The sequence below is a fragment of the Canis lupus genome, chromosome 4, assembly GCF_048164855.1.
Source record: "Canis lupus baileyi chromosome 4, mCanLup2.hap1, whole genome shotgun sequence".
In the NCBI taxonomy this organism is placed as follows: domain Eukaryota; kingdom Metazoa; phylum Chordata; class Mammalia; order Carnivora; family Canidae; genus Canis; species Canis lupus.
In genome coordinates this window covers 73531613-73548529 of record NC_132841.1, presented here as the reverse complement: position 1 = coordinate 73548529, position 16917 = coordinate 73531613, and the positions used below count along the sequence as shown (strand labels likewise).

General features: G+C 35.7%; 1 protein-coding gene and 1 long non-coding RNA gene across 7 annotated transcripts in view; one reads left to right on the top strand and one right to left on the bottom strand.

Moving 5' to 3' along the window:
* Positions 1–16917, top strand: part of SPEF2 (sperm flagellar 2) — a 172148-nt gene that overhangs the window by 62452 nt on the left and 92779 nt on the right. For all 5 annotated transcript variants that reach the window (XM_072824916.1, XM_072824912.1, XM_072824913.1 and 2 more), the window contains 6 exons: positions 5398–5617; positions 7084–7238; positions 8672–8747; positions 10103–10164; positions 13186–13289; positions 14647–14903. In XM_072824916.1, the coding sequence (XP_072681017.1) occupies positions 5398–5617; positions 7084–7238; positions 8672–8747; positions 10103–10164; positions 13186–13289; positions 14647–14903 (874 nt within the window). The remainder of the gene's footprint in view (positions 1–5397; positions 5618–7083; positions 7239–8671; positions 8748–10102; positions 10165–13185; positions 13290–14646; positions 14904–16917) is intronic.
* LOC140632662 (uncharacterized) overlaps positions 1–16917 on the bottom strand; it is a 94572-nt gene that overhangs the window by 7134 nt on the left and 70521 nt on the right. For both annotated transcript variants that reach the window (XR_012030258.1, XR_012030257.1), the window contains exons 6-8: positions 14655–14755; positions 1466–1599; positions 93–143 (exon numbers count right to left, since the gene is read on the bottom strand). This is a non-coding gene — a long non-coding RNA (uncharacterized lncRNA). The remainder of the gene's footprint in view (positions 1–92; positions 144–1465; positions 1600–14654; positions 14756–16917) is intronic.

The window sequence follows — 16917 nt, the reverse complement described above, 5'->3', positions numbered from 1 at the left end:
AGTTTCTATTAGTCAAGTGCTAGTGTCATGGAGCACATCTACACAGAAAAAGTGTCCCATGAAAGCAATAATTTGAACCAAGTGGTACTTACCTAGTATTGCCCACTCTAGGCATCAGAGTCTTGAAACTAGTAGTCAGGTATCTGTTTATAACAATACTTGAAGGATTAAGTATTGTACATTTTATTATATAATTTTTGTCTAATAAAATTTTATTATACGATTAATGTAATTATATATAACAAACCATGTAAATAAAATAGGGATCTGGTAAAATAAAAATCTAGTTTGTCTTCACTAATGAATGAAAAAACTCTTTAGCTTAACTAGTAATCTTCATTCTGCTCTGACTTTTCCTTTTTCCAGTTCTTCTGACCTCTTTTTCACTCATCATGTTCTTGTTCTAACCTGAGATGATTACTTTGACTTACCCTTTTATTTTTGGTCTTTACATAGAAATTTTATCGACTGTATTTTTAAGATGATCTGCAAAATATGTTCCACCAAATCCTTAATCCCCTTATCTCCACAGGTTGGGCTTCAGTCCTTTTCCTAACCTAAGCAATCAAAGAAAATGTTCTCTGCATGGTCAACATTCTATCTCATTGTGTTTGGCCACTGTTCTATACCTCATTCAGTGATGGAACAGGGCTTTGTTCTAATCCCTTTGTGAGGAAGATGCCTCTCTGATGGGGGTGCAAGCTGCATGTGATTTCTCCTGTTGCCAGCCCTCCTATGTGACACTATTATGTGCCTCCAACAGTGGCCTGAGAACGTTTTTAGTTGAACATTTAAAGTACATGGTCACATAGGCTCCTCACACAAGCATTTCATTCAATCTTCACAGCAACCCTATGAGATAGATCTTATTATCACACGAAAGATAAGGGAATCACCCGAGTACAAAACAAGCAAGTAGTAGAACTACTGTAGGAAGCTAGGTCATCTGATTTCAGTCCTAGGCTGGTTCCTTTATAACAGATTAAATGACTGCACCACAAAAATCATTAGAACATTGGAAACTTTTCACTTAAAATGGGCCTTGGACTTAAAACTTTTTTTTCTTAAAATAACAATTTCTCTGGTTTGTTTTTTAATTTGGTTCATTTCTAATTGGTCACATTACATAAAATAATTATCATTTGTCTAATTTAGAAGTATAAATGATTCCAATGAATGAAAGCAGAAGCAAGCAATAGATTCTAATGCAATCAGTGATGATGGAAAGCAATTCAGTATTTAGCTAATTATGAACAATGCATATAATTATTATGCACAGAATTGTTAGAAGAACTGAAGACATTAAAACAAAATAAATTTTACAAAAAAAAGACAGTTTGTATACAAGTGGCAATCAGATAAAATTATATTTATGTAGTAGTAAATTCCACCAATTTTAAAGGAAAACCAATTATGAATAATTTGGGGGATTTTTGTTTATTTGTTTCAAAAAGCATTTCCTTACCTCAGAATGTTGTTGTATCAGAAATTCTGTCAGTAAGCCAGGCAAGTCTTCTATAGCACTCATCAAATCTGTCAGCTTATATTCTGAGCAAACATTTTTTTTTTGTCAGATATTGGATGGATATGAAACGAATACTGATAAAAAGAAATGTAACAACATAGATGTGTATTTATTAATGTACCTAACATAACAGAGCATACATAAAAACATGCATACAGTTATATATGACCTAGCATGTGTGAATATTTATGCTATGTCATATAGAATATATTAATATAAATATAACAAATATTAAGATATAAATCCTGACGTATAGTCAGAACAAAGACATATATCTTCCTCTCAAATAAAAAATGTCATAAGACAATTCAGATTAGCAGAAGTTGAAAAATTGGTCAGTGTTTCGTGAAGAAATATAATGAACTGTCTTTTGTTTTTGTTTTCATGAAGGCATATGTTTTTGAGGAAGCTCAGTTTCTCCCCCAGTGGCTACTGCTCCTGTTTTTCCATCCCAATTATTTGGACTAAGAAGATTAAGTTAAGGTGGTTGGGGGCAAGTTGACCGGGGGCAAGGGACATAATAAAAAAGTACTAATAAAATGGATCATCTTTAATAAGGATTGGGGAAGACTTACACATGATTTTTTAAAAAGCCAATAAGCTGATATATCTTGAATTCATAATGTTCTGCACCACTGAAACAATACATTAGAGCATTTTGAAGTTGAATAAATAGGTTGCATGTACTAATTCCAAATAATCTTTAAATTTAAATTTAGTTACCCAACATTTAGTACATCATTATTCTCAGATTAGAGTTCAGTATATTTCCAAGTAATCTTCAAATATATCATAAATGACATATATTGTTACTCGTTTCTGGTAGATTGTGGATGGAATATTTATATAATGAAATTGTTACCTACTTATGTTACTAAATTTTTTATATTCACAAAGATAATTTTTTAAGATCTTTAAGTGACTTCAGAAAAATACTATCAGACCTAATTTTGCAGTGATTTATGTGTAAATTAAACTCTAATTCTTATGTTTTTATATCTTTAATTATTTTTATTTTTTATTATTATTATGGTGATGTTACAGCAACTTTGGGCACGTTAGAAAATAAAATAATGTGCTAATTTACTCTCCCACTGATATTGAATGAGAAGTATGACTAATCTTTTTTGTGTTAAGCAAAATATGATGCATCACTGCTTTATTTTTTATTTTTTTTAATTTTTATTTATTTATGATAGTCACACAGAGAGAGAGAGAGGCAGAGACATAGGCAGAGGGAGAAGCAGGCTCCATGCACCGGGAGCCTGACGTGGGATTCGATCCCGGGTCTCCAGGATCGCGCCCTGGGCCAAAGGCAGGCGCCAAACCGCTGCGCCACCCAGGGATCCCCTGCATCACTGCTTTATTTGGATATCTTTATTTCTGTGAATTTGAACCTTGCTTCAAAAACTTGTTGACCATTTTATTCTATTTTGGGTACTGACTGTTCATATTCTTTGTGCCTTTCTGTTGGGATATTTTTCTTTTTCATATTATTGCTTACAGCTTTTTATAAACTAAGACTCTTAACCCTTTGTCAAACATGATGTGTTTACAGATACTTTCCTTTTGTTCTTTATTTTAAAATTGTGTGTATGTAAGTATGTTTATGTGGGGGGAGTGTAGAATATTTTATTTTTATATAATCAGATTTATCAGCCTTTTATTTTATGGTTTTCATGGAACATATAAATGTTCATCCAGATTTTGGTGCCCTCATTATTTCTTGGTTCCAAAATCTATTTTCATGAAAAATATAAGGATATCCAACTTTGTTATTTTCACATATAAGGGCATAAATTATTCTAATACCGATTGTGAAATAATCTCCTTCTCTGCAGCTGTGAAATATAAACCTTATTATGTACTACATTTCTACATATACTTAGCCTTATTTATAGAATTTATATTTTTGTGCACTGATGAAATTTGTATCTTTCTGAAACTCATTTTTTTCATTATTCATTTTATTTACCTATTTTAAAGATTTAAAAAAAAATTTTTTATGAGACAGAGAGAGAGAGAGTGGACAAGCAGGGGGACCTGTAGAGGGAGAGGGAAAAGCAGGCTCTCTGCTGAGCATGGAGTCCAAGGTGAGGCTTGATCCCAGGCCCCAGAGTTCACCACCGAGCCGAAGGCAGATGCTTAACTGACTGAGCCACCTAGATGCCCCTCTTTTTAAAATTTAAATTCAGTTAGCCAACATACAGTACCTCATTAGTTTAAGATATAGAGTTCAGCTACTCATTGTTGCATATAATACCCAGTGCTCGTCACACCACATGCCTTCCATAATGCCCATCATCCAGCTACCCTAACCCCTCCCACCTCCCCTCCATAACCTTGTTTGTTTCCTATAGTTAAGTCTCTCCTGGTTTGTCTCCCTCTCTGATTCCTATGATCATCTGTGCTATTTCTTATATTCCACACATGAGTGAAGCCATATCATTGTCTTTCTCTCCTTGACTTATTTCACTCAGCATAATACTCTCCAGTTCCATCCATACCAATGTAAATGGTAGGTATTATGCTGAGCAAAATAAGTCAATCAGAGAAAGACGATTATCATGATTTCATTCATGTAGAAATTAGGAAACAAAACAGAAAAGCACAGAGAAAAGAAGGGAAAAATAAAATAAGACATAATAAGAAATTGGACAAAATATAAGAGACTCTTAACCATAGGAAGCAAGGGTTGCTGGAGGGGAGAGGGATGGGAGGATAGGGTAACAGAGTAATGGGCATTATGGAGGGCATGTGATGTGATGAGCACTGGGTGTTATATACAACTGAAGAATCTCTGAGCTCTACCTCTGGAAACCTAATGATGCACTATATGTTAATTAACTGAATGTAAATAAAATAAGAAAATTTTTAACGTTTTTGTAGATATCCTTAAAATCTCTTGTTTCTTTCATAGTGTGTTACAAAATTGATACTTGCTTTCCTCACCTTTGTTCAGAATTAGTAGCAATTTCCTTATTGTGTTTAGTCTGGACAAGTTCTAGAAATATATAAAAAGTATCTTGATAGTTGTGCTCTCTACACATTTCCATTTTTATGAGTTCCTCCCTCATTTATTTATTTAAAATTATTTTTTCCTATTTTAACACTGTTTCCCTTTTTAAAATTTTAGATCTGGCATTGTATGGGGCTATGACTTTTCCTCTGAGTACAGATTGATCCCATACCATATTTTTAATAAATCTATTGTTTTAATGTTCTTTTTTGGACATTTTTAATTTTAATTTCTTCTTTAATCCCAGAATTATTTTAAAAGAATGCTTTTAATTTTTAAATGTTTATATTTCTCATATATTTCTAAAATCAGTTTCTAGTTTTATTTCAGAGATTGTGGTCTGTAGTTTGTTTTTAAACCTATAGTTATTTGATCATTTCAGCAAGAAACTCAAAGTAACTGGGAGTCAAACAATAGATTTAGAGCACACCATATTGGGCATGAATGTTCTCCTTTATTTTTCTTATAACAAAATATTTTAAAATCAGTTTAGTATTTGCATAAGATAGCAGATAACTATTATTCTCTTTTATCTGTTTACTGAGGGTAGCTTCAATTTAAGTATCTTAATGCTCAACCTGAGTTACAGTTTGTCTCGATAAACTCAATATGCTTACTTTCATAAACTGTTAAGGATTTTTGAGTTTTTCATTTTTATTTTTACATAAGAAGCTCATTTTTTTTGTTCTCTACTATGAACATATTATTTATGTTATTACTCACTTATGTAATATAATTATTTAAAGTATTACTTTTGTTTGCTATAATTTGTTTATTTTCAATATTAAAATTTTGTATATGCCTAAATTACATTTTTAAGGATGTTCTGGTTTGTTTCATTGTTATGTTGCAGAATATGGTTGGAGAGTGGGCTTTACCAGAAGAAATGGTTGATAATTTACCACCCTCCAACAATACCATATTGGGTCATGTGATTCACAGATTAATTGAAAAATCTCATCCTCCTCAAGTCAAATCAACAGTACTAGAATTACCTTCATTTGCTATTAAAGGGTGCTTAGTTGGAAAAACATTTAGTGGAAAAACTACTGCTCTTAAGGCTCTACAAAAAGGTAGAATTTCTTTTTTTTTTCACTTATTGGATTCTAGTTACATTGACTGTAGCAAATGACTATGTCTGTGGGCAACATACATAATCTGCTGATATATTGGGAATCTCTCATCATCAAAAATTTTATAATAGAGTGATCATATAATTACTTGTCCAAGGCAGACAATTTGAGGATTTTAGAGTCATAAACTGGCAAACCTGGATATATGGATATGTTATATAATGCTGGTGCATAGCCTTGAGAAATAACAAGTTGTCAACTTTGACTCATATATTTTATTTACCTACTAATGAAGGGGAAATTAATAATTTATAACAAATACAAAAGAAATGCACTTAAAATTATAAACATTTTATTTCTTCACATTTGTTGAGTTCTGTCTTTTTAGTGAACCTTTGGCTTTTTCTTTTGAAGCTCATTCTGTTAGAAGATTTCCTTCTGTTTAATTAGTTTTTATTCAATTACACTTATTTTTTGCTGTTTTCACTGGAAAAACTCACCATTTGTAGAGACTAGTCCATCTAAAACTATTCTGAGACAGACAAGGGTATATTATATTGAGATTTTAAAGGACCTCCTTAAAAAGTTTGACAAAGGCACATTGAGATGCCACTTCACACCCACTGGGATGCGTATAATAAAAAGAAAAGGAAAATAACAAGTGTTGGTGAGGAAGTGTTGTTGGAACCCTTATATATTGCTGGTGGAAATGTGAAATGGTGTTGCCACTATAGAAAGTGGTTGAAAGTTCCTCAGTAAATTAAAGAATTACCATATGACCCCAACAATTCCACTATGGGATATGTACCCCAAAGGAGCGAAAACAGGTGTTCAAAATATTGTGTAGGAATAGTCATAGCAGCACATTCATAGCAGCACTATTAATAATAGTCAAAAGGTATGGGGGGGAATCCATATGCTTGTCACCTGATGAATGGATAACAAAAGTGGTGTATCTATACAATGAAATATTACTTAGCCATGAAAAAGGAGTGAAATACTCTTAGCTGCTACAACACGGATGAACCTTGAAAACATGAAGCTAAATGAAAAAAAGGAGACACTAAAGGCCACATATTATATTACTTCATTGATGTAAAATGTCCAGAATAGACAAATCCATAGAAACAGAAGACAAATTAGTGGTTGCAGGATCAGGGATAGAGAGATAAGGAGTGACTGCCTAATGGGTACAGGGTTTCCTTTTTGGATGATGAAAATGTTTTAGAACAAGATAGTGGTGATGGTTGGACAAAATAAATGACCTAAGTACCACTGAGGTGTATCTAAAATGGTTAGATTTATTTTATGTGAATTTTACCACAATAAAAAAAATAAGCAGCTTCATCCAAAAGACAGTTTTAGGAGACCCTAGAGACAGTGTTATTGGATGGGGCTGTCACAGAAGGATAATTATGTCAGTTTCCTAAATGACAAGTTATTAATAGAATTCTTTTGCCCTTTAGACTTTCCTATTCAGGTACTTTCTATTGACACTCTTGTCCAAGAAGCAATCAAAGCATTCCATGACAATGAAAAAATCAGTGAGGCTCTACCAATTGAGAAAGAAGCTGAAGAAAAGTCTCTACCAGTTCTGCAAGAGAAGAACAAAGAAAGCCAGGCAAGTGTGATTTTAGTTTTCTTTTATGCTCCTCCTATTCTAGAGATTGGAAACCGTATGGAATCTAAGAGATCTTCTAGACCAGAGGTTAGCAAAGTTTTCTGGAAAAGCCCAGAGAGAAAAGATTTTACATTTTGTGAACCAAGAGGCAAAATCAAGGTTATTATGTGGGCATTTATATAATGAGAGAGGAAATTCCTCCCTGCCACCCCCTCAACACACTGTTTGCCTAGTTGGTCATCCAGGGTTATTGGCCCACTTTGTGTCCAGCTACCATCAGCTGGAGACACTCCTGAAGAAAGAGCCACAGGCTGATAAGACTGGTAAGGGGTGAAGGGGCTGAATTGCAAGGAATTGGAGGAGGGTAGGGTATGGGTGTTGGGGTGGGGGGAGTTCACCAAGTCACCAGCTCCTAGAGTGATATTTCACCACTGAGACCCTGGCAGTGGCCAATAGCAGAGTATCCATTGCATAGTTAAAGACCAGTGCTGAGGCGGATGCTAGATCAGAGCAGAGAAGGGGCAGAGGGGGATGCCAGGCTTAGTCCCCTGGCTCACGATGCTATTCTGCAGAAGGATGCCCAGGGACCGCATATAAAACAGTTGGCTGGCTGAATTTGATCTGTGAGGAGATGTCAATTCGAAGGGCGGTGGAGAAGGGGGAGGTCTTTCTGTGGTTCTTACCTGTATTGCGTTCCCATTAGTATCACATCTTGCTACATTACTGCAGAAAATATGAAAATGTGGCCCCACCTTGAGAATCCTAACATGGTCCAGCACCCTCATTTTAAAGGGAAGACAATAGAGGTCCTAAGTGTGAATTGGTTTGCTTGGAGGCAGAAGGCTTGTTGATGAGTGTTGTGGGTGGAAACCCAGATTCTAAATCCAACATTCCTTCCCCTACCTTATGTTGTCTCTGCAACTGAAGAAATTAGCAGAGAATCTAATCTGGATCATTTGCATGGGCTGCAAGATAAATACCATTTAACTACGAATTATGAAAATAACCGGGAGAAGTGCGGGCTGCCTCTTATTCTGTTTTCTAATCAATTGTATGATAGATAATGGACATGATTTTTCTTTATTCCTTTGTGGCTATGGCTGACACCTCTAGGATTGTTCTTTCTAAAATGGCTTTCTACAAACTCTACCTTTCTCAGGTTTTGCTGTATTTTCAAAATAGCAGTTGCTGTATTTTACATAGAATTGAAGGGCATTTGAAAGAGTACATCATAGGTTACTGTGTGTTTCTGTAAGAATAATCATCAAATTTTTCTTGTTTTCAGAAATCATTCAGTTCTTCTTATTATCAATGTTATAGATGAAAGAGCATAAACCTTACTTATAGAAATAAAATTTTAAATGTTATTAAAATATAACAGTGTTAAAATTTATGTGTGTGTGTGTGTGTGTGTATGTGTTTTCTTCCCAAAGGATCTACAGAATGCATTTTCACCTCATCCAGTTTCAGAAGAAGCGTTACCAGAAACAGAAGATAAAACTATACTTAGTAAGTGAGATATCAAAAAAAATCATCCGTTATTTACGTTAGATAGATGGACAGATAAATAGTGAGTACACATGTATGTGAGCACAAACTTGCTTTCAGGGAAAGGAAGGGGAGTTTCACATAGTTGTCTCCCTGGTCACTTAACAGAGGAAGTAAGACAAACACAAGAGTCCCTAACCTGTGTCTACAACTAGGGATAAGAGATGAATATTAATGAAGGAACCTTTTTATACCCCTTCAAGTAGTTGCTCAGTTTTGTTGGATTTATGATAACAGGAGAATCCTCCCTCTTCCTGGCTTTGCAGGGAGACAGTATTTTGTATTTTATTGTTTCTTCTGGCCTATGCAGATCCCCATGAGTGGTACTGTTGCGGCCCCCTGCGTACTGCCCTGTATTGTTCACTGTGCTGAGGAAGGCTGTAGGGCCTGGCCTCTTGCACCCACCTGAAGAGTGGTTCTCTAGATAAAGTTAAGTTTATTTCCAGCTGTGGGCAAGGCAAATAAATAGAAACAAGCTTTCAAACCCGATGAAAAGTTATCTCACTTGGGATCTGGGTTGGTTCTAGTCTTTCAGACGCTAAAAAGAAACATTGAAGGAAAACAATGTTAAGTCCTAAATATCTTTTCTGACTAGGCTGGTGAAGGCTTGCCATGTTTAATAGTTTCCTCACATTCTAGCATAAAGTTCAGATCCTCCTATGACAACGTCATTATCACCATCACCCCTGAATGGTGTGGTGAGCATGCAGCTCTCCTAGAGCAGCTGAGTTTCCTATATTTTAAAAGGTATAACCTGTCCATTATTTCAGTTATGTGTTTCATACAAGATAATTTTAATGGACTTTTAAACTATTACAAGTATTGTATGATGTATTACAAAACTCCAGTTAATTATAAATGGACTCTGAAAACTTGTGTTTTATTCTATAGATTTTAACTAACAACCTTCGGGCTTCTAGAGTTTTCTACTTTTACCCATATTTACTACCTATAACTTGATAATTCAGGAAAATAAAAATTAATGAATTAACATTTTAACAAAGTTTCTTGAGAAATTTGGCTAGTTTTATGAAAAGAAAACCTAAGCTATATTAATGTTCTTCTAATGATATTATGGGTGAGTCTTCATGGAAAGAAGGAAGTGGAAAATGCCTGGCCACATGATGGCCAGGATTTTCATGTGGTGGAAGGAAGGTGATGCCATTCTGCGGTGACCCTGTTACTGCCTCCTCTGAGCATCTCGGGCATGGCTGGAACCGATAGCCCATCTGCCCAAACCATAGATGATCAAATACTAACATGGTTGTTAGTGGTAGATACCAGAATTTTTTTCTTACCACTTTTCCTGTTGCTAGGTACTGATACAAATAAAACTCCAAAAGCTGAAGAAGTCAAATCAAGTGATAGTTTCTCTGAAGTAAGTACATGGTCTAATTTTGGCTACTAGTATATGGAAATATGTTATGATTCATAGTTTCTTGGTATTTCTTCAAATGAAATGAAATAGCAGTGTGCTTCTCTTTGGTTTAAAGTAAATATGATGATGGTGCACTAGGGGAGGGTGTTTAGTCGGTTTTACGTGCCTGAGTCTTGATCTCAGGATCGTAAGTTCAAGCCCCATGTTGGGCTCCATACTGTGCATGGAGCCTACTTACGGTAAATATGATGGTAACATATTAGCTGAATCTGAGTTACTTAATTTTCTTTATATTCTTTATCTCTAAAGTGGTGGAAATTGTTACTCAGTTTTGCCAGATAAGAAGGTAAATATGTGCTTTTTAAAAATGTTAGTCTTATGTCAAATTTATATTTATGTATTTTTATCTACTGCTTAATTTATTACTTTCATTTCTTGTCCTACTCTCTTTACCTTTAAATAATTTTTTCCCAAGAATTTCTCCTTATACTTAGTGGTGACTCTACAGAATTTTGATTAATCCCTGCAAGAAATATTTGTAAGTCACTGACTATTCTAATGGAAGCTAGTATTTCCTTGTGTAGCATTGCTTTTCTGTATATGGAGACATCTTTTTGTCATCGAATAGAATGTCCAGATTAATCAAGTGAGATTTTATTTGCTTTACTTTTATTACATTTAATTACTTTTATTCTGCATTTCACCTTGGGAAATAATTTTATTTTTTCTTTATTTTTATTTGGTGTGGGGCAGGGGCAGAGAGAGAAAGAGAATCTTTTTTTTTTTTTTTTCAACTAATATCTTTAAAAATTTTTTTTTACTTAAGTTAAATTAACATATATTGTATTATTAGTTTCAGAGGTAGAATTTAGTGATTCATCAGTTGCATACAGAACTCAGTGCTAATTACTTCAAGTGCCATCCTTAACGCCCATCACCCAGTTACCCCATCCCTCCACCTCTAGCGACCCTCAGTTTGTTTCCTATAGTTAAGAATCTCTTATGGTTTGCCTTCCTCTCTGTTTTCATCTTATCTTATTTTTCCTTCCCTTCCCCTATGTTCATCTGTTTTGTTTCTTAAATTTCACATATGAGTGAAATCATATGGTATTTGTCTTTCCTTGACTGACTTATTTCGTTCAGCATAATACCCTCTAGTTCCATCTGTGTCATTGCAAATGACAACACGTCATTTCTTTGATGGCTGAGTAGTATTCTATTGTGTGTGTGTGTGTGTGTGTGTGTATCACATCTATTTTATCCAGTCCCACCAAGGTATAAGATGGTTCCCCTTGGGAGAAAGAGAATCCTAAGCAGGCTCCACGCTAGCACAGAGCTCAACTTGGGGCTCAATCTCACAATCCTGAGATCACGACCTGAGCTGAAATCAAGAGTCAGATGCTTAACTGATTGAGCCACCCAGGCACCTCTAGAAAATAGTTTTAGATTTCTAATATTTTAGATTTCTAATATTTTAGATTTCAGAATTATTTAAAGACAGAAAAAGTTTTGGAAGGATATACACCAAAATATAAATATGACAGCCAGTGGGGAGATAAATGGGCTTAGAAGTGATAAAGGAGAATTTACAATTTTTACTTCATATATTTGAAATATAAATTAGCAGAAAGGCTAAGTGTATTTTTTATATTTGCCTTTGTTGAGTTATAAATCCTCCAAATTCTATATTTAATTCAAAGGGCATACTTTTTTTTGTATGCCATTGTAATTATTTGGGATATATCAGTGAAAAGAAAAGATGGGATTCCTGGACCTTAAGGAATCTATACTCTAATAGAGATAGATAACAAACCATACACACAGTAAATGAATTATATGATCCATTAGATAGTAATGAAACCAGGAAGAAAGAAAATGTAGAGAGGAGTAAGGGATAAGAAGCACAGGCCAAGACTAAGGATATGGGAAAAGAGGGAGGGTTACTATATGAAATAGAGTAGGCTTCCTTGAGAAAGTGAGGTTTTACCAGATTGAAAGAAGATTGAGAGAACTTGCCAAGTGCATGTGGTGTAGCATTTCAGGAAGTAAGAATAGCTGTCTGGTAGCAATGAGGCAGGAAGGTGCCTGGCCAGCAAGGTGGGATAATAGTAAGCCCTGAGGTTAGAGAGATGAGCAGGAAGGGAGAAAAATCAAGTCAGCCTTATAGGCATGATTAGGACATTCAGTGTAAACCAGGAAACTTTACAGGGTTTTGAGTAGAGATCTAATATCATTTGACTTATAAAATACTCACTGGATGGGGATCCCTGGGTGGCTCAGTGGTTTAGCACCTGCTTCGGCCCAGGACGTGATCCTGGAGTCCCTGGAGTCATGGATCAAGTTCCACGTCAGGTTCCCTGCATGGAGCCTGCTTCTCCCTCTGCCTGTGTCTCTGCATCTCTCTCTCTCTCTCTCTCTCTCTCTCTCTCTCATGAATAAGTAAATAAAATCTTTTTAAAAAAATAAAATACTCACTAGAGGCCGATTTAAGAATAAAATCTAGGGAATTTCCTGATGATAGAGCAGCTTTATTGGACTAGCCCTACTACAGATAATGCTATAAATGCTGGACAAGATAGAAAAGAGAATGATTTGAAGGTCAAAAGCAGACAGTAAAAAGCAAAGGCGGCAGACAAGCAGCATAAACCAGTCAGACAGAAATTGTATGGAATTGGATCATTGAATGAAGGGAACTTCCAGAGACAAGTCACGTCTTCATAGCATAAGAATGACTAGAACTCAAGCAGAATCTTGAATAGTTTCAATTTAAGGTATTAGCAAATGAAGGTTGGGGATGTCAGAGTAGCTAGAAATTGAGAGGAAGATCTTGGAAAGATGGGAACCACAACACAGCATCAAAATCTGCCTAAACATTTCCCCTAAATGCTTGGCTGACTCCAGAATTATGCCAGATGATCAGTGTCTTTACAAGAGAGCATGCTCATTTAATTTTTCCCCGAAATATTCAGATTCTGACTTTTAAATTAGCTGTACTCTACCATTCATTGTTTATTTTCACAGCTGACTGTGCGGGCTCAGCTTGGTGCAAAATCAGAAAAGATGCTGAAGAAAGGAAAGAGCATTTCTGACATGTTGCTAGTTAATATCTTGGTAAATGCTATTAAGTATGTATTTTTTTAATCTACTAATATATTTTTTATCAAGTGGAAGTATATAAAGAATAATATAGAAATGTTTCTTATTTTTAATATCGAATAGATACTGCTTGTCTACATTAGAAAACATACAGCAAGATGAAGATATGTTTTGTAATTTGCATGCTTATATTTCACTTCCCCCACTTTACTAGTCTTGACTTCACCACCCAGATGTGAGCACAGGTCAGGTTCTATTCCCTGCTGGGAATTCAAGGAAAAGTTAGATACTTGGAAAAGCCAAGCGACACATTATAGAGGGAAGGAACACTACCTGTATGGTCACAGGTCAGTGCCCTTCCTTGTTTTATGTTTAAGGAGGAAGAAGTGAACCCAGGGATCCAAAGGCTGGTCAGTGCTGGATAGAAAGGCAACAAGAAATGAGAGATTGCCCAGGGAAGAAAGGAAATTCTATATTGTTTAATATGAGTTCTAAAAGAGAAAGAAATGAAATCATAACTTTGAATCCAAAAATAAACTCTCAATTTTACATAATTGGGGATTTAGAAGGGCAGAGTTGAAGTTTCTTCCCTTTTCAAATCATTTTTTAATGTAAAGACCTTAACTAATAATTCCTGGAATTCCTATTCTCTATGGAGGATGCTGCATTGAAGGCAAAAACCCAAGAAATGCTCCTCACACTATAGGAACCTTATAAATTATAACTGATATAAGGAAGACTCATTTGATTTTTTCTTACTCAAAAAATGCAATAATTATTGATTGTATAATGAAGTGAGTGAGAGCTTGAGGAGTTCAGATTAGGCAGTTGTGTCTCCTTGCTGGGTTGGGTGGAGTAAGAGAGGTCTCCTGGTTGGCAAGGCAAGTATCCACTTGTGCTAAGCTCAGTGCTGGGTTTTTTAAATGAATCATTTCAATTTATCCTCAGAATGGCCCTGTGAGGTGTGTTATCCTACTATGTGTAGATGAGAAACAGGTTCAAAGGAGGAACTGCCTATGAACACAGGCTAGGAAATGCAGCACACCCTCACCTAACAGTGAGGAGATCAGTTTGTGTGAAGTAAATGGTTCAAGACTGAGAGACAAGACATCATAGGGAAGTAAGTCATGGCCATTTAGTTTTAAATATGATGTTATGGTCTCTGGAATAGATTTGGAGGGCAGCAGGGACCTACAGAAAGCTTTTAAGCAAAGGAGTGATTGTGGTACATTAATAAGCCCACTCTTAGCTGTAAAGTAATAACATTTGTGTGGAAGGAGGTTACTGTGGAGTTAAACGAAAGGTAAAGGCAAGATAGATTGTGTTGTTACTTCCAAAGTACTTGTATCTATTAAAATGTTAATGGTGTGTCCATTTTCAATTTAGTGAGGTACCTGTGGATCAAGGCTGGGTCTTGGATGGTTTTCCAATGACGTTAAACCAAGCAAAGCTTCTGGAGGAAGCTCTCACGGGCTACAACAGAGAGGCCCTAGAACTGGAAGAAAAAAAAACACAAATACCCACATTGGCTGTTGATGCTAGCACCTCCAAAGAAGTGCCTCTTCCCCCTTCTGCATTTGACTTTGTCATGTTATTAGATATTTCAGATAATTCCTTGCTGGACCGCATGAATTACACAATGGGTAAGCTGGACACTTTTTCCTTTGTTTTGGTAGTCTTTTTTTTTTTTTATAATTCAAAGCTCTTTGTTCATTTCATCTTTGAACTGTCAGTGAATATTCCCACTGACAGTTAGAAGTGGTGATAAGGAATCCATTTCAGATTTCCAAAGCACATTTGCCTCTTGCTCTGACTGTTGGTGTTCAGCACTGCAGAGAACTAGCAGGGAATGCTATGCTGACTGCAAACATCTCACTGAACCCTTCCCTCAACTTGGCAGCAACCCTGGCCCAGAGGTGCCCTCTATGAGATTTGCATGCATGGAGGAGCTTCCTGGGGCTGTCTACTACTTCCTGGGGGGTCACTCTAATAAAGGTCATAAACCACATCTGTTCTGCAAGCAAGGGTCTGGCAACATCCTTCCCCGAGATTATGTGTAAAATCAGAAATAGGTATCAGTTGACTAAAGTCCTTACATGGTGAAGTTGAATAGACCTTCCAACACTCATGGTTTATTTAACTACTTTTTACCATTGAACTGGAAGTAATACTTTATTATATAAATGAAATACTTAGGGGAAAAGCATATCTTCTTGAACCTTGTCTTTCCAAGTTATGAGGAATTTGACCTTGGAAAAGGTACTTCTTTATTCTAAATCTGAGTTCCACAATCTATATAATAAAATGCCTCATTGTATTGTTATAGATGTTAAAGGAAAACTCTCTTTACTCACAACACTTCTGACACCAAATGTGTGGGTTTCCCACATCACCCAATTCTCCACTTCTCAGGAGAGACCAACTGGGTGTTCTACAATTTAATCTAGTTCTAGCACTAACTGTTGGGAGTTAGGGCAGATTCCATAGGTTAAGGGCCTGGCCCCACCAGACTGCCCCCAATTTTAGATGCCAATTTCAAGTAGTAGATCTCCAGGTTACCCATTCTTCTGTCTGGGTTACAAATTGAGGGTTTCCATGACCCTTCCTCAGGTTTGAATTTTCTAGAATAGTTAATAGAACTCATAGAATGCTTACTGTTACTGGTTTATTATAAAGGATATCATAAAGGATAGAAATGAACAGCCAGATGAAGAGGAATATAGTGCAAGGTCTGGAAGAGTCTCAAGCCCAGAAACTTTGGTCTCTGTGGAGTTTGGGTTACACTACCCTCCTGGCATGTGGATGTGTTCACCATCCCAGAAGCTCTCTAAAGCCCTTGGTTTAGAGCTTTTCTGGAGGTTCTAAAAAGCATGATTTGTTAAATCTTTGATCATTCGTGATTAACTCAGCCCTCATCCCCTTACCCCTCCCAAGAAGTCTAGTGTCAAGGCTTTAAGTTCCAGCCTTCTAATTACATGGTTGGTTCCTCTGGCAACTAGGCCCCATCTTCCAAGAGTCACCTCATTAGCATAAACTCAAATAAGATTGAAAGGGACTTATTATGAATAAGGAAAAATACTCCTCACACCTATCACTCAAGAAATTACAAGAGTTTTCCAAGTTCTTTGTCAGGAGCCAGAGAAAAAGACCCAAGTATGTATTTTTTATTAAACCACAGTATCACAGATATTAAATGTGATCAATGTAAAACACTTAGGATGGAATCTGGCACAGTGTAATAAACATGTAGCAAATGCATCAGGAAGAGTTATGGAAGACTTCAAAATGAACAAGAGATTATTAGATATCCTTTCAGTAGAAGGCTGAATACAGTCTTTTGGACACTTTGGACTGTCTGCATCTATAGGAGTCTATGCCTTTCATTGGTTTTGACTCAAATCTTCTATAACTATAAGTTGTAAGAAACCAATAGCAGTTCAAATGATTCTTATGCATAGACATGCAAATTAATTTTAATCAATATATATTAATTTCTAAACTTTTGAATAAATTATGAGTATTAGATCGCTCTATACATAGTGACCAGTTTTTCGTCTATTAACATCTATTTTAGCATTCCTGATTGTAGATATGACTGTTAGATTCTCATTTGAACTGGTTGTTAACATACCATTCTTTTATTACTGCTGTTATTAC